At 41.9% G+C, this 23,270-nt stretch overlaps 1 protein-coding gene across 2 annotated transcripts in view; it reads right to left on the reverse strand.

Annotated features, from left to right (window-relative positions):
- MYPN (myopalladin) overlaps window positions 1-23,270 on the reverse strand; it is a 95,202-nt gene that overhangs the window by 1,050 nt on the left and 70,882 nt on the right. For both annotated transcript variants that reach the window (XM_008062299.1, XM_008062300.1), the window contains 7 exons: window positions 21,484-21,705; window positions 14,869-15,018; window positions 13,248-13,330; window positions 11,297-11,423; window positions 9,313-9,520; window positions 7,556-7,721; window positions 3,506-3,639 (listed from right to left, as the gene is read on the reverse strand). In XM_008062299.1, coding sequence (XP_008060490.1) covers window positions 3,506-3,639; window positions 7,556-7,721; window positions 9,313-9,520; window positions 11,297-11,423; window positions 13,248-13,330; window positions 14,869-15,018; window positions 21,484-21,705 — 1,090 coding nt within the window. The remainder of the gene's footprint in view (window positions 1-3,505; window positions 3,640-7,555; window positions 7,722-9,312; window positions 9,521-11,296; window positions 11,424-13,247; window positions 13,331-14,868; window positions 15,019-21,483; window positions 21,706-23,270) is intronic.

Below are 23,270 nucleotides of genomic sequence, written 5' to 3' on the forward strand. Positions count from 1 at the left end.
GGCAGGAGGATGGCCTGAGCCTAGGAGGTCAAGGCTGCAGTGAGCTATGATTGTGCCCCTGTACTTCAGCAGCCTGGGTGACAGAGCCGGACTCTGTCTCAAAACAAAAGAAGGAGGAGAAGGAGGAAGAGTGGGTGATTAGGGTGATTTCTTAGAAGTATTCCTTCCCACTGATCTAACATGAGGGTCTGCTGGGGCAGTGTACAGAGGGGTGTAGGCTCTCAAGAGAGGGTGCCTCAAAAGGCAGTCCCAAGAAACCTACAGAATTGGAAACCAAAAGATGGATTCAACTATCTGAACTGTATGAACTATGACTCCACCCCTAGATCACCCCAATCTGCCATTACCTACTGACCACCCCAATCAGATTCTAATGTGGTACAGCAAGAAGGCTGAAAAGTGATTTAGGTGCAGTTAACCGCAGTTTGGGGACAAAAGACTATTTATTGGAATCTCAGCGTTCACCAAGTATTCATAGGAAAGCCTGCTTTTAGCAGACACGATCCTTAGGCTAGAACATGACCTGAATGAATACCCATTCAAACTTCATAGTCTCCACTGTTATCATTAGTTCACAAATAAGCTTCGGATGCGGTTTCCAGAGATCTTGATGTGGAGAGGGGGGTTCAGTAGTTGGGAAGACTTGTGCTCTGGGTCCTAGAAAGCTGCATCCTTAATTTAGCATTCTGATTTATAAATTGGCTCTTTGTTGATTTCAGTATCTTGATTCAGTTCTTCAGTCTAAATAGCTCTGAGTGAATTAAGAAAGTCAAACGTTCCTCTGGCAACTCTACTGAAGAGCTGGGACTTGGGAAGGCCTGCCCTGGGTAGTCTCTCCCCAGCCCATCCATCTCTTAGGCTGTTCCTCGCTCCCTCTGGCCTCTTAACTGGACTACAGTACTTTCCAGTAGTAGGAGCCCTCCTTTGGAAGGGAGAGGGGAGCCTACAATCCTCATTGCTCAGACAGGCAGGAAGTGTGGTGCTGGGGAGGGGAGTGGGAGGAGGAAGGGGTGGAGAATTGCTTCTAACTTTTTTTTTTTTTGAGTTGGAGTCTTACTCTTGTCACCCAGACTGGAGTGCAGTGGCTGCTTCCAGCCACCGCAGCCTCGACCTGCTAGGCTCCGGCAATCTTTCCGCCTCAGCCTTCCAAGTAGCTGGAACTACAGGTGTGCACTACCACGCCCGGCTCATTTTGATTTATTATAGAGATGAGGTCTCACCAAGTTGCCCAGGCGGGTCTTGAACCCGCAGGCTCAGGCAATCCACTCACCTCAGCCTCCCAAAGGCGCGGGATTACAGGCTGAACCACTGAGCTTCTAACTTAAATTCTCCATCCTCTCTCCCTCGCGGGTCCCAGCACCTTCTATTGTGTGTCCTGTGGATTCAGGACCAGACCGAGGGAGAAGAGGTGAGCCAGGACAAACTGACCTGGCATCTCAGTCACTGGAAGGCGGGATTGGGATGAGTCACCAGCTTCAGGGCTAATTGGTACTGAGTTTCTCAGTTGGAGACCTAACGCCGTCTGACATAGTGAAGTCTGGGAAAGGGTTAACGACTTAGCCTTGACTAAGGAACAGATCAGTCATTGCCTTGCTAAGCTAGGGTGTGGCCATGTGCTCTCTGAGCTATGGCCAGGCCATGTTTTCTTAAGCTTTGGCCCCTCCCTTACCTTGGGGAGGTGAATCTCTTCTTTCTCTCTTTCTCTAATTTACTTTCTAAATAAACTAGATTTTCTAAAAAAAACAAAAAACAAAAAAACAGATCACTGGTTTCTCTCCCCCCACTGTCCCAGGAGAAAGTACATTAGTGTCAGCTTTCCTCACATTTACATTTCTTTTCTAGTCCAAAGATAAGGGAAAATAATCAGAAAGATATATATTTCCTCTAAAAATTACACCCAGGGAAAGTGGCAGGCTGAGTCCCCCTGCAGCCCCTCCTCCCCCGTTCCCTGCTCCCCTCATGGTACTAAATAACGGAAAGCCTGATGTGCACCGGGGGACAAATAGCAGGGGACATCAGGTTCTAGGCAGAGTCATTCTAATTTGTTATTCTGGTTAATTGTGTTAAACCAGTTGTGAATATGAAACTTATAGATCTAACCAGTTATTTATTTTTTAAAAAGGAGGGGGAAAAAACCCCAAAAAACACTTTTTTGGGGTTAAGAAATATGTCTCCAAAAATACTAGCTAATATCAGAAAGTGCAGAGGAGAGGAATAGAGTATACAATACATTAATAAAAATCAATTTCTTAGATCCTTTTGAAAACTGGAAATATGGCTCATAGGAACAATACAAAAACCTGAATTTGCTTCCTAGCGATAGTCACTAACCTCTTTGAGTCTCCATTTCTTCAGCATTAAAGGATAACGACGATTGTAACAATCTCATGGGTCTGGGAGGATCCAAGGGCACCATTTTGTTAATTATAAGTCATCATACAAGTGTCATCTGACATTATTATCAGGACAGCTCTCTATTATCAGAGAAGTCTGATTGAGGGGTTGATGTAATACTCATTTGTTGAATAAATGAAGGGGTTTGGGAATTTTGCAGGAGGATCACAGGTAGTAGGGAGTTCCAGTGGGTGGCCCATGGCAGCAAAAAGACAGCATGAAGTGCCGGATGCTCAGAAGCACAAGCACGTGTAAACTCTGGACCAGCTGTGATCCCTCATATTAGAAGGCCTGTCTTGGAAGAAGGTTAAGTTCATAGTAAAATGTCAGAGGTAACCAGAATAAGATGACTTTAAGAATCCATTGCTGCTCAGCCTATAATTCCAGCACTTTGGGAGGCCGAGGTGAGTGGACTGCCTGAGCCCACAGGTTCGAGACTAGCCCAGGCAACTTGGTGAGACCTTGTCTCTACAATAAATAAAAAATTAGCTATGCGTGGTAGTGCATGCCTGTAGTTCTGGCTACTTGAAAGGCTGAGGGGGAAAAGATAGCCAGTGCCCAGCAGGTCAACGATGGGGTGGCCATGAGCGTGCCACTGCACTCCAACCTGAGCGAAGGCATGAGACTCCAACTCAAAAAACCAAAAAAACCCCAAACAAAAACAAAACACAAACAAACAAAAAAGAATCCATTGCTTGCTGGCTCACACCTATAATCCCAGCACTTTGGGAGGACAAGGTGAGAGGATTGCCTGAGCCCACAGGTTCGAGACCAGCCTGGGCAAATTGACGAGACCTCACCTCTGCAATAAATCAAAAAACTAGCCAGACATGGTGGTGCATGCCTATAGTTCCAGCTACTTGGAAGGCTGAGGTGGAAGGATCACCTGAGCCCAACAGGTCAAGGCTGCTGCATTCCATTGCACTCCAACCTGGGCAACAGAGTGAGACTCCAACTCAAAAAAAAAAAAGAGAATCCATTGCTTAAGCACTAAAATATAATATAGTCTAACCAATTCATTTATGACAACATACTACGCCCATTCTCAAGCTTTTTTTTTTTAAAGCCTGCCTATATCACACAGATGTCCCACTGATAACATTGCACTTACCGTATATATCCAGCCTGGCGGTGCATGACACGATGCCGGCTTCGTTCTTGGCTGACAATGTGTACCACCCAGCGTCTGACTTCTTGGCTGGCTGAATGAGGAGGCAGACATACCCTGTTGTGTCCTGGTGCATACTGGAGAAAAGAAAGAATGTGTCTGTAAGGTATCTGTGGGCAGAAGCACCCTTGCCGGGTTTAGGGTTCAGGGCAACTCAAAGCATTTCTTCTCTAGAAGAAAGACAGGGAAACACAGACTAAGGCAAACAGCTAGACTAATCCGAAGGTGGAAAGACATTACAAAAGAGCAGAAATGAATGTGCAATGCGAAGAGGAGAGGGGCTGCCAGGCAGAGCCCTGCTCATGCCCTTCCTGCAGCTGTTAGTCTACTGAGGTGGCGCTCCCCACCAGCCGCACCCCTACTTTTCACAGCCAAATTCTAGAGTAACCTCTTTTCCAAACAAGGTCGAGTATTTCAAGAACTCTGTCAGGAAGCTATGGGAAAGCAAACCAAAAGGATGGATGAACTGACCCAGGGATGGATGAACTGACAGCCTGGAGACGGCACTTCGTAAGAACCTCTACTTTCTCCATATCAATCATTCTCAACCTTGGCTGTACATGGGTGTCCCAGGTCACATCCCAGGTAACTGCATCAGAATCTCAGACTGGGACCTAAGCATTTGGATTTTTAGAAACTCCGCCGTTATTCCAAGATGCAGCCAAGGATCAAAAACCACAGGGCCCCCTTCCCTATACCCCTTGCTGGCCTGGTCTCCTTACCATACATAGTTCTGAGGCTGCCACAGCTCATTTACAGATAACAGCAATTGCTTCCTGAGCTCAAAAGATAAACAAGTGTTTCGCTTTCACTGAAATATATTATAAAATGTCCAAGAATTTATGAAGCAATAAGAACACAAATTAATATCAAGAACAAAGTAATATAGTATCCGTCATCATTTCAACACTCTACCACACTGGCTACCTTTACTTTCTGGTTGACTCATTCATCCATTTATTCTTTGATATATTTATTTAGTAAACCCTTATTGAATACTACACTGAGCACAATGCTGGGTATTACCGCCTGGGAAGCTGAGGATGCAAAGATGAATATGGCAAAAATTTCTTCTCCATAAAAATCCCTAGGTTTGGTGGGAAAGAGATAAAAGATTAAAAACTGAGGCGGAAGGATCGCTGGAGCCCAGCAGGTCAATTCTGGGTGGCTGTGAGTGTGCCACTGCACTCCAGCCTGGGCGACGGCATGAGACTCCAACTCAAAAAAAGAAAAAAAAAAAAGATTAAAAAGTAGAAGTAAAGATAAACAGAATACAACAAATGCTAGAGCAATGCCCTGGGAAAGGTGCTTTGGGAACATAGAGGGAAGGTTATTCTGGGAAGCTCCGGACAGTAAGGAAAAGGCATGAAGCTGCTGGATGCTCAGAAACACAAGCATGTGAAGTGGAACTCACAGGAAAATGTAACACTGTTCAAAGACCTGAGATGGCTAGGACGAGATTACTTTAAAAATCGATTTCTCAAGCACTAAAATGTAATGCAGCCAACTCCAGTGTGGGAAAGCTTCCCAGAAGATGTGCTTGAGCTCAGCCTAAAAGGTTGAGTGGAAACTCACTGGGAGGGTGGGGATGAGGCTGTTCCAGGTGGTGGAACAGATTGCACAAAGGCATGATGGCATGGAAGAGCATGGTATGTTCATTATGGCTGACTGGCAGGTAGGGGCAGTGGGAAGAAGGCAGGAAAGACGGTCACACGTGCCATGGTAAAGAAACGAGACCCTTCCTCTCAGGGGATGAAACATCACTGTTAGATTTGAAGTAGGCGATGACATGATCAGTTTCCATTCTTAAAAGATCGCTCCGACTGTGGTGAGGAAAATTGAGTAGGGGCTTGAGTCTGGCATCAGAAAGACACATTAGAATGCTAGTGTCATAGTTTAGTGAGGTGTAACGATAGTGGTGGAAATTCATGCATTTGCTTATAATTCCTTCATCCTGTACAAACACTACCAGGTGAAAGATGTTGTGCTGTCAGGAGTCAGGAAATACAATGACAAAGGAGACGTATTTCCTGTCCTAGTCTAGTTGCAGAGAGACAGGGTGAAACTAACAACACCTAACAATTGTGACAATGTGCAACAGTTGCTGGCAAAGGAATATTAACTTAGTCCTGGTCAGAGGAGGGAAGGGAGCGGGGGTGCTGCTCTTCCTCACAGAGATGACGTTCGAGCTGAGTCTCGAGGGATAATGGATACTAGAGAGGTGGGCCTGAGGGTGGGGTAGGTGGAGGAGGCCCGGGGAAGAGAGTTCCCAAAGAAGGAATACCCAGAGCAGAGACACATAGGTAAGAGAAAGCAGGGGCGTGAAAACCATAAATACTTACACCATAGTTATAATCACAGTGATATACAGAAGTTCCTGACTTAGGATGGTTTGATTTTTCTACTTTACAGTAGTGCAAGAGTGATATACATTCAGCATGTGGCTGAATTTATGGTGGGGTTTCGTCCAGAAAAACCCATTGTAAGTAGCAGATCTCTCTCTCTCTCTGTACATATAACTGAGTTGCTGCCCAGAGTCCAGAGGCTGAGCGATCACCCAGCCCCAATAGTCAGCCTTGAGTGGGAACTTTCCAGACATTGATTTTTTTGTCCAATGAAACCATATTTAAAATTTTAGACCCTCAGTTTCAGAGGGATGTTGAGTCAACTTAGTGTAATACATTTAGTCTAGTTTAACATGTTACATTAATTTAGACTCAAGTGTTAACTCAGGAATACTATGTTCTCACTTAAACTTTGCCAGAGGAAAAAATCCATATAGATTATGTATCTTAGATGACAAAATTCTGTAAAACCTGACAGTTACAACATCCTCTAGGGTAAATTCAGTTTAGTGCAGAGAAATAATTCTCAGTAGAAAGTTTTGTACTGAAACTACCTTTGCTTGCTTGCCCCCTTGTGGCCTAAAGTCAAAATGGCAAGGAAATAAGGTTGGGTAGGGAAAATCCACCAAGGCACCTAATTTAAGAAACTGGATCCTTAAGCTTACCTAAAAAACAACCATTTAGTGATGGTGAGAAAGGAGTGTAACTGCCTTAAAGTTTTGCTTTGTTTTATTTTAGCTTTTTTAGTTTAAAGAGTTTTTCTGGGTCCTAATATAACTGAAGACACATGATTAAAAAAGCCACACAAGATCTTTATATATTTCTTGTACTTTTTTTTTTTTTGAGTCAGAGTCTTACTTTGTCACCCAGATTAGAGTGTAATGGCACAATTATGACTCACCACAGCCTCAACCTCCTGTGTGAAGGCTATCTTTCTGCTCAGCCTCCTGTGTAGCAGCCACCATGCCTGCTTAATTTTTTATTTTTTATTTTTTGTAGAATGAGGTCTTGCTATGTTGCCCAACATGGTCTTGCCTTAAGCAATCCTCCCACTTTGACCTTCCAAAGTGCTGGGATAACGGGCATGAGCCACCATACTCGGCTTTTGTACAATTTTAAACTTACAAATTAAAGTTTTTAAATTGTGAGACATCCATACAATAGACTATCACTTATCAACAAAAAATAAAACATTCTCTTTTTTTCTGAGTTGGAGTCTCATGCTGCCGCCCATGCTGGAGTGCAGTGGCATGCTCCTGGCCACTGCAGTTTCAGCCTGCTGGACTCAGGCGAGCCTTCTGCCTCAGCCTTTTAAGTAGCTGGAACCACAGGTACATGCCATCATGCCTGGCTAATTTTTTAAAAAATATTTTATTGTAGAGACAAGATCTCCTTAAGTTGCCACAGCTGATCTCGAACCCCTGGACTCAGGCAATCCATTCGCCTCCACCTCCCAAAGTGTTGGGATTACAGGTATGAGCCACTATGCTCGACCAAAAAAAAAAAAGTACACACAATAACATGGATGAAACTCAAATACTTTATGCTAAATGAAAAAAGCCAGACTCAAAATGCTACAGACTTATTTGGGTGACCCAACTAGTGCCACTGAGTGTGGAAGTCCCTCTGGATGTGGTGGCTGCCATACCTGATCCTCTCTCTGGTGAAAGGGATGGTCTCGTTGTCTTTCTTCCAGTAGAACACGGGCGGGGGCATGCCTATCACGCGGCACTCCAGTCTCACCGGGTGTCCTTCAGGAACGCCACTGTTCTGTAGTTTCTCCAAAATCACAGGCGCCCTCTTCACCTCTTTGGCTGAACAAGAGAAGGGTCATTCATGTCTGAACAGTAAGTGCCTTGAGATTTGAGTCTCAAACTCACTACAGTTTTGGAACTTAGCAGAGTGGGCACGCACCCACCTTACCTCCTGGTCAGAACATTCCTCATACCTCTTGGTGAGCCTTGGTAAAAGCTCCATAAATGGTTTTTAAAAAAGAAAAAGGAATGAGACAACTATCTCTGCACATCCTATGAGAAATAACACTCTAGGGTTTGGGTCACACACAGGTGCAAATGCTAGGAATGGTGGAATTAAGGAAGTCTCTTATACTGCTCCACAGTAAATTTTGAGGAACAATATACTCTATGGACTAAAATAGATTCTCTTTTCTTTTGGGAAAGGGAGGTTATTTTGTAGAAGATATATTAATTTTCCCCCAACTTTTTATTTTGAAAAATCTCACGCCCACAGAATCATGCTATTATTTTTGTTTTGTTTTGTTTTTCTGAGTTGGAATCTCACTCTGTCATCCAGGCTGGAGTACAGAGGCATGCTCACGGCCACTGCAGCCTTGACCTGCTGGGCTCAGGTGATCCTTCGCTTCAGCCTTTTAAGTAGTTGGAACCACAGGTGCGTGCCACCACACCTGGCTAATTTTTAAATTTTATTTTATTGTAGAGATGAGGTCTTATCATGTTGCCCAGGCTGGTCTTGAACCCATGGGCTCAGACAATCCTCTGGCCTCCGCCTCCCAAAGTGTTGGGATTATAGTCATTAGCCACCATGCCTGGCGGGTATTTTTATTTTTATTTTTTGAGACGGAGTCTCGCTAAGTTGTCCAGGTTGGTCTTGAATCCGTGGGCTCAGGCAATCCTCTTACCTCAGCCTCTCAAAATGCTGGAATTATAGGCGTGAGCTGCCGTGTCCAGGCTTCCCTGCTTCATTTGTATAGCTATTAACTCAACATTTTAGAACACCTTCCATGTTCCAGGGACTGAGACACACAGACACTGGAATTTGCAGAAGAACTAGCCAGAGTTTCTGACCTCAGAAGCTCAGTGTCTCTTCAGGGAGGCAAAGAAGCAAATAACTACAGAGAAGGCCATCAGTGCTCTATGGAGCTTTCCTTTTCTATAGAAGTACTTTAACGATTGTGAGAATGGGAGGCAGTAGCTGCGCCTGTGGAGCCACTGGGCCCTGGCAGTGACATTTCAGTTAGGCCTTAGAGAATGAGCAGGAGGTTGCTAGGCTGAGAAGGGCATTCCAGGTAGAGGGACTGTGGGTGCAAAACCATGGGGTGTGAGGAAGAGCCTGGCATATTCTAGAAATGATGGACTGTAAGGCAAGCAAATAACCAGAATTTAGTAACAATCAATAGATTGGTTAATTATTTTGACGGCACCCATTTATTGCATGAGTCATACGCACAAGGTACCACGTTATGTTTTTAGATTACTGACACATCTTTGAAAGCAGTGTAGGAAATATGGCCCTTGCTACAGTGAAGGGAAAACTGAGATTGAACTTAGTAGGGCAAAGGACTAAAGAATTCTGTCAGAGGCTCTGAATATTTGGGCAATGACCTTGGAGGAAGTTATGTTTAGGGGTCCCACCAGCAAACCTTACCTACTACAGAGAGCTCCAGGCTAAAAGAATTCTGCCCGGTTTTGTTGGTAGCAATGCACGTGTAGGTCCCTGCATCATGTTGAGTGAGCGGGTCAATGAGCAGAGAATGGATTCCAGTCTCCCTGACCAGCATCTTGTGGGAGGCGTCTGGTAGCACAGGTTGGCCATTGAGCAGCCACGTCAGCTCCGGGGGTGGTAAGCCACTCACCTAATAAACAACAGGACAGCTGAGGCAAATGACAGACTGATGACAGGCAGATTTATTTGGTGGCTGAATTCTTTATCCTTGTTTGGCACCAAATGCACAGGAGAGAAAAAATGGGGTGGTTTTCTCTCTGTAGGGGCATTGAGAGAAAGAGGGGTCTGCTTGAATGGCTGCGTGAATGTGAACTGTATGGTATCTCACCCCAATTCAGGTCATAATTAACCTATCTGATTATATTCGAATTGAGAATTAAATAAGAATTAAAAAACTAAGTAGATAAAATTGGCCTGCGGTATCAATTTCAGAGATGACACACTGCTCACACACCTAATAGGCAAGAGGTAGTTAAGAGATAGGCCTGAGAGTAAACCAGTGTTCCCATACCTTCCGCATATCACAATCACACAAGGAGTGTTCAGGAGTCCCAATGCCCACTTACCATATTGAGTCAGAATCTCTGGAGATGGGAGCCAGGCATCAGAATATCTCAGGACTTAGGAAAGGGGAAGTAGCAATCAACCTGAAGACTGTTTAGGCAGCCACAGGGAGAGCAAGAATCACTTACAGGAGTGGACTGATTAAGAAAGCTTTATCTTAAGCTTTCACCAATTTGCATCTAAATCTTCTATAGCAGTGGTCCCCAATCTTTTTGGCAGCAGGGACTGGGTGGATGTGGTGGGGGGAGGATCATCAGGCATTTGATTCTCATAAGGAGCACACAACCCAGATTCCTTGCAGGCGCAGTTCACAATAGGGTTCACGCTCCTATGAGAATCTAATGCCGCCACTGATTTGACAGTAAACGGAGCTCCACTCAACCGCTGCTCACCTCCTGCTGTGCAGCCTGCTTCCTAACAGGCCACGGACCAGTACCAGTCCACAGCCCAGGGAGTTGGAGACCCCTGTTTCATAGCATTCTGCACTCTTGGGGGCAGAAAGGGTGACTTAAGTTTCTCTTAATTCTGAGGGATGTCGTCATTGCTCAACTAAAGCTTAGTCAAAAAATTAGAATGTAAAATAGTTAAAGATGATGAAGGTGGATTAGTGGTGCTCTCATAAACTGCCTTGGAACCATCTTTCATGACCTCAAAATTCACCTTAAGGATGTGAAAATCACACGTTTGGCTTTCTAGTAATAAAGGTTTTCCAGACTCCGTAGGGCAAATATCTGAATTACATTATGTGATATTTCAGTTAACTGAGGTCAACCATGATCTGAAAATATTAAACAAAAAATTCCAGAAACAAACTATTTATACGTTTTAAATTGTGCTTCATTCTGAGTAGCATGATGAAATTTCACATTGCCCACTGCATCCCACCCAGGATGTAAATTATTCATTCATCTAGTGTAGCTGGGCTGTCTATGCTACTCACTTCAGAGCCATCTTCATTACCAAATTAAAAAAAAAACATAGTATATACATGGTTTGGTACCACTCACTAGGAGGCTTGGAATGTATCTCCCTTGGATAAGGGGAGGCTACTGTATATTCATCTTTTTTGGTTGTCTTCTAAAAATGCAGTTAACTTGGTACAATATCAATGTAATTTTTATTCAGATGCAAAGTTTCATAAAATAATTTTGTTTGGTACTAAATGCTCCAAAAAAGTCATATATATATATATATATATATACACACACACATATGATGTTTCTCCCTTCCCAACTCACCTTTCCCTGAAACAAAACTACTACAAGACACACACAAACAAGCAAATGCAAACAAATACAAAATCTGAACCGATTGGAAACCAACAATGCATGCTAGAGTCTACCTTGCAGTCCAGCCGGCAGAGGCGCCCCTCGTGAGCTACCATATCTCCAGGAGCCTGCAGGAAGTGTGGTCGGAAAAAGCGTTCTTGTAGGGGCTCTTTGTCTCTTTCTTGCATTCGAGACCTTCCCCTGCAACAACAAGCATAACATATTCAGGATTAAACATAGAAACCAATTTACCAATTTATGACAACAGCCATGGCTATGGGAACTGGAATACAGGGTTTTTTTTGTTTGTTTGTTTTTTGTTTTTGTTTTTGAGGGGCAAAGGAATTGCTGGGTCATAAACAAATAATAAATAATAAATAGTGGTGTGGAGCTGATGTAAACCACAAAGGGGTGAGCATCTCATACACTGGAGGATTATCTTGTAAGATCTGTAATAAAAGAAGCTTTAACGTCTTTCTCTCTGAAGTCATTCTGGGTTAAATGGCTCAGCTCCCCCTGCTGTGGGTTTGACCAGTTGTTCAGAAGTCATCAAAATAAACAAATAAATCAGTATTCAATCTGAACCTCAAATGAGAGCCAAAGAGAAGTCCTGCTTATTACCCAGAGCAAGGCAGCTGCAACCCTTGTGTCTCTGAATAACAAAATTTAACCTGGCTATAAATTATGGTAGACCATTAAAGATGACCATGAACTCAAACTGGAAAACATTGACCAACAGTAACAGCTGTTCTTAAAAGAAGAAGAAGGAGGAGGAGTTATAGTTGGAACTGTGGTGAAATACTGTATCTGAAACATGGGTCACTATTTTTGTTCCTTTGGTAAGTTACATCTAATTCATCCGTGTCAGCAGCTATGGAATATTTTGCTAAGACTTTGTGGCATCATAAAATTCAAAGGGAAAGACATTCTTTTTCTTCTTAGTGTTTAGTAAAAATCGGGGAGGAAGAAAACCAATTGTTATATTAGAGACAATAACAACACAAATATTCCATCTATATACATATAATCACTTAAAGCTTTCTGGTTTATTAAACAAAAGATGGTGATTTAATTTAAAGAGTCTGGTCAGAGCCTAGTGCTTCTCTCTCTCTCTTCCTCTCTCTTTTTTTTTTGAGACAGGATCTCACTTTGTCATCCAGGTTGGGGTGCAGTGACAAACTCATAGCTCACTGCAGCCTCAATCTTCTGGACTCAAGGGGTTCTCCTACCTCAGCCTCCCAAGTAGCTGGGACTACAGGTATGCACCACCACCCCTGGCTGGTTTGCTTTCTCTCTCTCTCTCTTTCTTCTTCTTCATTTTTTTTTTTTTTTTTTTGAGTAGGAGACTCATGCTGTCGCCCAGGCTGAAGTGCAGTGGAATACTCACGGCCACTGCATCCTTGATCTGCTGGGCCCAGGCAATCCTGCCGACTCAGCCTTCCAAGCAAGTGGAACTATAGATGTATGCCATTGTGCCCAGCTAATTTTTTGACTTATTGTAGTGGGGAGGTCTCACCAAGTTTCCTAGACTGGTATCGAACAATTGGGCTTAGACAATCCTCTCACCTTGGCCTCCCAAAGTGCTGAAATTAGAGGCATGAGCCACTGCACTCGATCCTCTCTCTTTCTTTCTCTTCTCTTTCTTTCCTTTTTATTTATATAGAGATGGGAGTCTCACTATGTTGCTCAGACTGGTCTCGAACTCCTAGCCTCAAGAGAGCCTCCCAAATGGGCCTCCCAAAGGGTTAGGATTACAGGTATAAGCCACTGCACCCAGCTGACGAGTGTTTCTCAAGCTTCGCTATGCTTGTGAATCACCTGGGGATTGTTAAAATCAGATCCTGATTCAGTAGATCTGGAGTAGGGCCTGGGATTCTGCATTTCCACCAAGCTCCCAGATGATGCTGATGCTACAGGTAGAGGACTACTGATAAGCAACAACTTGTAAGTCCAGTCCTTCAGTGCTCACTGGGTGGGTAGGGACTTGGGAGGCACCCTGAGAAGGGGGATTCTTACTGTCTTTACCTGTGAGACTGACCAGCAGAGGTTAGTCGACCGCGAATTGGTAAACTTTGTACCATCAAGTGGCCAGAACAGCTGATTCTCCCCTGAGAAAAGGAAAACGAACAAGATTAAAACAAAAAAAAAAAACACCCCACAGTTTTTTTTTCAATTTACATAAATTCTTCTGGATAAGAACATCATAAAACTTTTGGCTATTACAAGTTTTTCTTCAGGGGAGAGGAATAAAAACGATATAATATGACTTCTTAAATTACTGTTTATGTTTCATGGGGAGAGAATTTTAAGAGTATTGTGATAGCTTTTTTTTTTGAGTTGTGGTCTCACTCTGTCACTCAGGCTGGAGTGAGGTGGCAGGATCACTGCTTACTGCAGCCTCAACCTCTTAGGCTCAGAAAATCCTCCTGCCTCAGCCTCCCAAGTAGCTGGGACTACAGGCTCGCACCACCATGCCTGACTTTTTTTTTTTGTGGAGGCAAGGTCTCACTATGTTGCTAGGCTGGTCTCAAACTCCTGGCCTCAAGTGATCTTCCTGCCTTGGTCTCTCAAAGTACTGGGATTATAGGAACGAGCCACTGTGCCCAGTCAATAACTTTCATTTTTAAGCTGAGAAAAGAACAACACAAATTTTAAAAATTTTAAATTCTTAAGTACTTAAACATTATTTGCAGCCACAGTACAGACAGCATGGCCAAATATTTTGTTTGTTTGTTTGTTTGTTTATTTGTTTGTTTTTGAGTTGGAGTCTCACTCTGTCGCCCAGACTGGAGTGCAGTGACTGCTCCCTGGCGACCGCAGCCTCGACCTGCTGGGCTCTGGCGATCCTTCCGCCTCAGCCTTCCACGTAGCTGGAATTACAGGCATGCGCTACCACACCCGGCTGAGTTTTTTGATTTATTGTAGGGATGAGGTCTTGCTGCCCAGGCGGGTCTCGAACCCGCAGGCTCAGGCAATCCACTCACCTCAGCCTCCCAAAGGCGCGGGATTACAGGCTGAGCTACCAAGCCCGGCCCAAATATTTTTATATTTTCCCCAACAGAGATTCTTCAAAACTAACACTGCAATAGTAAGAATGGATGGCAGCAGAAATTATGTTCTGTATTTCCTATTCAAATAGTAATTGAAAATATTTATTCTGCCATATATTTTAGGGGAATTTTAAGACTTGCCCTCATTTAGAAAGGGAAAGTGGAAGATTATGGTCTTCCAGCTATAAAAACCAAAAACAATAAAGAGAGAGGGCCATCCACAAGCCTTTGCAAAGTAATTTGCCTAGAGCCTAAAGAACAAAAATGACAGATCATTCTTGATAGAATGATTTATTGACTCTTCATGAGAGAAGTGAGTTGGTAACACAGATTAAGCCCAGTATGTTTGGGATGTATTCATTGTAAAGAGACAGTACGCATGTCCCTTGACACAAGGCTTAAGGACTGAACAACCCATCAATGGCTAACCAGTCTTGTAAGTTGTGATGCTGTGCTCTAGTTACACACAATCACAATGAATGCTTCTAATTCATTTTCCTCAGTAATCCTTAGTAACTTGCACTTCTCAAGGTCACATTCACAATCAACCGCTCCTCCCTCAGAGTGCAGCACAGCGCAGAACCCTGCGTCTCCACCTGGGGGTTGGCTGCCATGATGGTGTAGTTGCCATCGTCATCACTGATGGTGGATTCAACGTGCAGCGAACATGTTCCATCTCCTTCTCGCCTCATTTTGCAGTGCTCATTTCTCTTAGAAATCTGCTTCCCGTCTTTGAACCAGTAAACCTGAAATGAAAGATAATCAAGGAGCATATACTCTATTTCATACATCTTTAGAGGATAATAAACTAGGGTGAGGCAAGGGCCAATTGCCATCTTCTAAATATACATCCCTTATAATGCACTTGAAAAAAGTTATAAAATATATTCAAAACAGCTCTATAATAAGCTCCTCTGCTTGTACCTACACACTATTTAAGTAAAAAATCTAATATAATTTAGGATTTGAGATAAAGTTTTGTTTGTTGTTTTTTTTTGAATTGGAGTCTCACTCTGTCGCCCAGACTGGAGTGCAGTGGCCGCTCCCGGCCACCGCAGCCTCAACCTGCTGGGCTCCGGTGACCCTTCTGCCTCAGCCTTCCAAGTAGCCGGAATTACAGGCATGCGCTACCACGCCTGGCTGATTTTTGATTTATTGTAGAGATGAGTCTTGCTGCCCAGGTGGATCTCGAACCCGCGGGCTCAGGCAATCCACTCACCTCAGCCTCCCAAAGGCGCGGGATTACAGGCTGAGCCACCAAGCCTGGCTTTTTTTTTTTTTCAGTTGAAGTCTCACTCTGTTACCTAGGCTGGAGAGCAGTGGCACACTCACGGCCACTGCAGCCTCGATCCGCTGGGCTCAGGCGATCCTTCCACCTCAGCCTTCCAAGTAGCTGGAATGACAGGCACGCACCACCAAACCTGGCTTACTTTTTTATTTATTGTAGAGATGAGGTCTCACCAAGTTGCCCAGGCTGGTCTCAAACCCCCAGGCTCAAGCAATCCTCTTGCCTCAGCCTCCCAAATTGCTGGGATTACAGGCTGAGCCACCGTGCCTGGCTGAGATAAAACTTTTTTGATTTTTCTTGTACTCATAATCAGTTAAAAAGCCACCCTAAGGACCAGATGTGTTTTTTTGTTTGTTTGTTTGTTTGTTTGTTTGTCGAAGTCTCACTTTGTCGCCCAGGTTAGAGTGCAGTGGCACGCTCATGGCCACCACAGTCTTGACTTGCTGGGCTCAGGCGATCCTTTCACCTCAGCCTTACAAGTAGCTGAAACTACAGGCATGTGGCTGTTTTCTTGATTTATTGTAGAAATGAGGTCTCGCCAAGTTGCCCAGGCTGGTCTTGAACCCAGGTAATCCTCTCACCTCGGCCTCCCAAAGTGCTGGGATTATAGGCGTGAGCCACTGCACCTGGCCTCAGATGTGTTTTGAGAAGCAAAATAGTGAAAAACAGGAGTCTGAATCTTTCTTCATCACCCTGTTTGCAAGCTCAGGTTTCCCACAGTTGCAGATCTCAGCACCTAGAATAGCTCACCTTGCTTGAAAGGATAGTATGGTTTATTAAACGAAGTGGAATGAGTTAGGATGGATTTGCTAAATTTCTTATCTAGTCAGAATTTAAAAAATATATATATATGTATCTGTATATATATATATATTTTCATGTTAAGTTCTGCATGTGTCAAGGCAATCTCTCATAGACAGAGAAGATAAAGTACCGGTTGCCCTGCCCTCCCCTGCTTTTCCTGGTTACCTAACTATACATGATAACATCATGCTAATGGTTTCTGAAAGAGAGCAGAGAGCTCCCTGGCCACAGCCATGCCAGGTGTAAATCCTTCTCTATGTGGACTGCCAAAAAATCTGGTGACTCATAAGATTTTTCAGCAGCCGTGGTAACGATATGACATTTTCGTCATTTACCAATGTAACAGTAGTGATACAAATATAGCTCAATTTGTACAACAACAAGCACCTTGTGGATATTTAATAGATATTAAATAAAAGGAAAAATATGATGAGTTACATAGCTAAGAGAATCAATAGCCCAGAAAATAGTATCATGACTAAGAAGTTTATTTTAAACTTTTATTAAAATTCTAATTTACTTAGAAGTCTGGTTTCTTTTTGTTCTATTTAATGATCCTATTCCTGATCATCTTTTTGCAGTCAAATTATCTGGGCTTTGCTAAGTTTCCGGTTTTGGTTTTTATTCCCTCTGTAGATACTTTACTAGAGTCTGATAAGACTTTCTTATTAAGAGAGAAATTTACAGCAATAAATGCCTACATTAAAAAAAAAAAAAAGAAGCCAGGCTCGGTGGCTCAGCCTGTAATCCCGCGCCTTTGGGAGGCTGAGGTGAGTGGATTGCCTGAGCCCGCGGGTTCGAGATCCGCCTGGGCAGCGAGACCTCATCTCTACAATAAATCAAAAAATCAGCTGGGCGTGGTAGTGCATGCCTGTAATTCCGGCTACTTGGAAGGCTGAGGCGGAAGGATCACCGGAGCTCAGCAGGTCGAGGCTGCAGTGGCCGGGAGCGGCCACTGCACTCCAGTCTGGGTGACAGAGTGAGACTCCAACTCAAAAAAAAAAAAAATTTAAAAAAAGGCTCCAAATAATCCAAGGATGCATCTCAAGAAACTAAAAAAATCAAGAATAAACCAAACCCAGAATTAATAGAAGGAAAAATAATAAAGATTAGAGAAGAAATAAATGAAATCAAGACAAAACTAGACTACAAAATAATCAACAAAATCAAAAGTTGACCTTTTGAAAAGACAAACAAAATTAGCAAACCTTTAGTTAGACTAATTAAGAAAAAAGAGAGAGGACTCAAATAAATAAAATCAGAGATAAAAAGGAAACTTTACAACTGATACTACAGAAATACAAAAGGATCATTAGAGACTATTTGAACAACTATATAATAAACTGTATAATAAGCCCCTTCACTTGCACCCATACAATATTTAAGTCAAAAATCTAATATAATTTAGGAAGGAGATAAAGCTTTTGGACAACCTAGAAGAAATGGATGCCTTCCTGGACACGAATAACCTACAATCAATTCAAGATAGAACCATGAAGATAAAGAAAACCTAAACAGACTGACAATAAGTGAGGCAATCCAAGCAGTAATAAAAAAAACTCCCATCAAATAAAAGCCCAGGATCTTGTGTATTCACTGCTGAATTCTACCAAACATTTAAAGAACTGACATTAATTCTACTCAAACTGTGTCAAAAATTAAGAAGGAGAGAATACTTCCAAACTCATTCTACAAGGTCAGCATTACTCTGATACCAAAATCAGACAAGACCAACAAAAGAAGAAAACTATAGGCCAATATTGCTGATGGCCATAGATGCAAAAATCCTCAACAAAACACTAACAAATAGAATTTGACAACACATTACAAAGATCATTCACCATGATCAAGTGAGATTCATCCCAGCTATGCAAGAATGGTTCAACATAGCATTAAATACCAATAAACGTGATACATCACATCAACAGAATCAAGGGGAAAAAATGATTATTTCAATAGATGCTGAAAAAGTATTTGATAAGATTCAACATCTCTTCTTAATAAAACAAATAAGTGAAGAAAGAACATACCTCAATATAATAAAGGTCATTTGTGACAAACTCATAGCTAATATTGTACTGAATGGGAAAAACTTGAAAGCCTTTACACTAAGATCAGGAACAAGACAAGGATACCCGCTTTTACCACTTTTATTCATAGCACTGGACCAGAGTAATTAGGCAAGAGAGAGAAATAAAGGGCATTCAAAATGAAAATAATGTCAAACTATCCTTGTTTGCAGATGACATGATGATCTTTTTTTCTTTTTTTTTTGTGAGTTGGAGTCTCACTCTTGTCACCCAGGCTAGAGGTGCAGTGGCACGCTCATGGTCTCCGCAGCCTCCACCTGCTTGACTTGGTGATTCTTCTACCTTAGCCTTCCAAGTAGCTGGAGCTACAGACTCATGCTACCACGCTTGACTAATTTTTGTGATTTATTGTAGAGACGGGGGGTCTCACCAAGTTGCCCAGGCTGGTCTCGATCCCCCGGGCTCAGGTAATCCTCTCACCTTGGCCTTCCAAAGTGCTGGGATTATAGGGTAAGCCACTGCCCCTGGCCAACATGATCTTAGAAAAACCCCAAAGACTCATTAAAAAACTTTGAGAACTCACAAGTAAAATTAGTAAAGTTGCAGGATACAAAATCAACATACAAAACCCAGTAACATTTTTATACATAAACAGCAATCAATCTGAAAAAGAAATCAAGAAAACAATCCCAGCGGGTACAGTGGCTCACACCTGTAATCCCAGCACTTTGGGAAGTGGAGGTGAGAAATTGCCTGAGCCCAGGGTACAAGAGGAGTCTGGGCAACTTGGTGAGACTTCATCTCCACAATAAATGAAAAAATTAGCCAGATGTGGCGGTGCATGCCTGTCCTAGCCGTTTGGAAGGCTGAGGCAGAAGGATCACCTGAGCCCAGTAGGTTAAGGCTGTAGTGGCCAGGGGTGTGCCACTGCACACTAGCCTGGGTGACAGAGAATGAGACTCTGATGAAAAAAAGGAAGGAAGGAAGGGAGGGAGGAAGGGAGGAAGGGAGGAAAGGAGGAAGGGAAGAAGGAGGAAAGCAATCCCATTTATAATCGTTGAAACACACACACACACACACACACACACACACACACACACACACACACACAAAACAATAACAAAATCACTAGGAATAAATGTAACCAAAGAAGTGAAAAATTTCTGCAAAGAGAACTATAAAACACTGATAAAATAAATTAAAGAGGACACGCACACAAATGGAAAGACAGCCCATACTCATGGATCAAAGGAATTAATATTGTTAAAATGTTTTTACTATTCAAAGTGATCTACAGATTCAATGAAATCTCTATCAACATATCAATGACATTTTTCACAGAAATTAAAAAATAAAAAAATTTATATAAAACCACAAGAGATTATGAATAGCTAAAGCAATTTATGAACAACAACAGCAACAACAACAATAACAAAAAGCTGGAAGCACAGCACTACCTATCTTCAAATTATGTTACAGAGCAACCAAAATAGTATGGTACTGGCATGGAAACAAACACATAGACCAATGGAATAGAGAATTCAGAAATAAACTCATGCACTTACAGCCAACTCTTTTATGGTAAAGGCAACAAGAACATACATCGGGGAAAGCACAATCTTTTTAATAAATGGTGCTGGGAAACTGGATATCCATTTGCAGAAGAATGAAGCTAGATCTCCATTTTTCACCATATACAAAAATAAATTCAAAATAGATGAAAAACTTAAGTGTAAGACCTGAAACTATGAAACTACTGGAAGAAAACACTGGGAAAATGCTACATGACATTGATCTGGGCAAAGATTTTTTGGGGAAGACCTCAAAAATGCAGGCAACATAGGCAAAAATAGACAAATGGGATTACATCAAGCTAAAAAAGTTCTGTATAGCAAAGGAAACAATAAAGTGAAGAGACAACCTAAAAAATGGGAGAAAATATTTGCAAACTATCTATCTGATGAGGGATTAATAACCAGAATATATAAGAACTCAAGCAACCCAATAACAACAACGAAAAAATCAAATAATCTGTTAAAAAGTGGGCATTTCTCAAAAAAAAAAAAAAGACATACAAATGGGCAACAGGAATATGAAAAAGTGCTCAATGTCACTAATCATCAGGGAAATGCACATCAAACCACAATATGATATTATTTTACCCAGTTAAAATGGCTATTACCAAAAAGACAAAAAACAAACAAAATAACTGGCAATGATGTGGAGAAAGGAGAATATTTATACATTGTTGGCAGGAATGTACAGCCATTATGGAAAATAGTATGGAAATTGCTCAAAAAATTAAAAATAGAACTACTGTATGATCCAGCAATCCCATTGCTGGATACATACCCAAAAGAAAGGAAATCAGCATTTCTAAGAGATATCTGCACTCCCGTGTTTATTGCAGCACTATTTACAATAGCCAAGATCTAGAATCACTTAAGTGTCTATTTATGGATGAATGGGAAAAGAAAATGTAGCATATATACAAAATGGAATATTATTCAGCTATAAAAAAAAAGAATAAACAAAATCCTGTCATTAGCAGCAACATGGATGGAGCTGAAGATCATTATATTAAATTCGATGAACCAGGCACAAAAGGACAAATATTAAATGTTCTTACTCATATGTGGAAGCCAAAAAAAAATCATCTAGTGGAAATAGAAAGTAAAAAGTTGGTTCTAGAGGCTGAGAAAGGAAGGTGGGAGAGGGAGATTAGGAGGGGCTGGTAATGGGTATGAACATACAGTTAGATAGAAGGGTTAAGTTCTAGATATGATAATACAGTAAGGAAATTATAATTAATAGTTTATTGTATATTCAAAATAGCTAGAAGAGAAGAATCATAATGTTCCCCAACACAAGGAAAAGTTAAAAGTTTGAGGTGATGAATATCCCAATTACCCCAATTTGATCATTGATACATGTATCAAAATAGCACATGTACCCCCACATATGGACAACTATGATATGTTCATAAATTTTTTTAAAAACACAGTGTATTTTTTTAAAAAGACTTTCTTGAAGGCACCATCTATAGTTCCCATGTTGTTGACTGTTCGATCAGCTGGTTCTATCCCTACCTTTGGAACCGGTATCCCAACAATTTTGCAGGTGAATGTGACGGGAGAGCCTTCTGTGACCCGAAAGTGCTTGAGTCTTTTGTCAAAGATGGGAGCAATACACTTTCCCGTGGGGATCTCATCATGTTGGATTTCATCATCTGATTCATCAACAGGAGTACGTTCCAAGCGAAACTCTATTTCATTCATCAGCCTCTGCTCAAAGCTTGAAATTTTGTACTCCTGTCAAAACGACAAACATGTTTCAACTTCAGTTTCTATATGGCAAGGAAAAACATGTCCATGAGGATAATTGAGGATGCAACTTTTAAAGATCCAGAGATTTATACCATGGGACCTGAATAAACCAGTTCCATGTTTCCATTTCCAGATTCCTGCTGTGGAGCGCTAAAGGAAATTTCAGTGTCTCTCCTATAATCTCAAACTGCTTTAGTGAATCTTGATTCTTCAACTTAAGCTTGGAGTCCCAATTCTGTAGGGAATGGAATGAAGATGGAATATAATTTCCATACCTGCTATTAGTGTAACTTTCAGAACTGCCCATAGAGTTATTTTGACAAACCTATTCTAAATTGCATTCTGGTACATGTCTGCATCACCAACTTACTGTCTCTACTGGACATTCCCCTCTGCATACTTGAGGGAAATCAATTTTGAATAAATCTTTCTTAACCCCACATCTGCCTTTACTGCATCTCTTGGCTCCCCCCACAACAAAACTATTTGAAATACTTCTCTACTGTTATGAGATCATTTACTCATCGCCTGTTCTCTTACTAACATATTCCAATATGTCTTATGTTCTCACTGTTCCCCTGAGGGTGCTATTTTCAGAGTCTCCAAATCTGCCAAATCCAATCGTCATTTATCTGTTCTTTCCTCGCTTGATCTCAGCAGTATTAGCCACAGATAATTATTTTTTCCTTTTTGACACATTTTCTTCTGTTGGTTTCCGTGACACACCATACTAATTTTCTTTCTTGTTCTCTAGCTGAATCTTATCAGTCTCTTTTGCTGGCTCCAATGTCTCTGTTCTAGGTGAGCTCATCCAATCTCAGTTTCAGGTACTTTCTGCAGATGACACCCAACTCCTTATCTCCAAACCTGGTCTCTCTCCAAAACTCCAAATTCAAATACCACTACTCTGCATTATGCTGTTTAATGGACATCTCAAACTTAGGACAGTCCAAACAACACACACCTAACCTACTCTTCCTCATTTTAGGAAATGGCACCACTATCCAGCTACTTGGTTGAGTGGTTAAACCAGTGTTTCTCATACTGTCTATGTTGAAAAACAGTTTTTTAAAAAAAATTTCCAACCTGTTCTTTTGTAAAAATAAATGAAAAAAAAATGACTAGTGAAATGAACTGAAAAGTACATAAATTTATTATATTCATACAAAAGTATTGTATTCAATAAACATAAGATTTTCATGTCAAATTGCGATAAAAATTTCTTTTTTTTCCAAGCAAATTTATTTAGAAAGCAAACTGGAGAGAGAGAGAGAGATTCACCTCCCCAAGGTAGGGGAGGGGGCCAAAGCTAAGAAAACATGGTGGCTATAGCTCAAAGAGCCACGTGGAGACAGCAGAGTTTAACAAAGCAATGGCTGCTATGAAAATTTCTTTTTTTAATTTTTTTGAGTTGGAGTCTCACTCTGTCACCCAGACTGGAGTGCAGTGGCTGCTCCCGGCCACCGCAGCCTTAACCTGCTGGGCTCCGGCGATTCTTCCGCCTCAGCCTTCTGAGTAGCCGGAATTACAGGCATGTGCTACCACGCCCG

The sequence above is a fragment of the Carlito syrichta genome, unplaced genomic scaffold (assembly GCF_000164805.1).
Source record: "Carlito syrichta isolate Samal-C Ts95f unplaced genomic scaffold, Tarsius_syrichta-2.0.1 Scaffold305686, whole genome shotgun sequence".
Taxonomy (NCBI): Eukaryota; Metazoa; Chordata; class Mammalia; order Primates; family Tarsiidae; genus Carlito; species Carlito syrichta.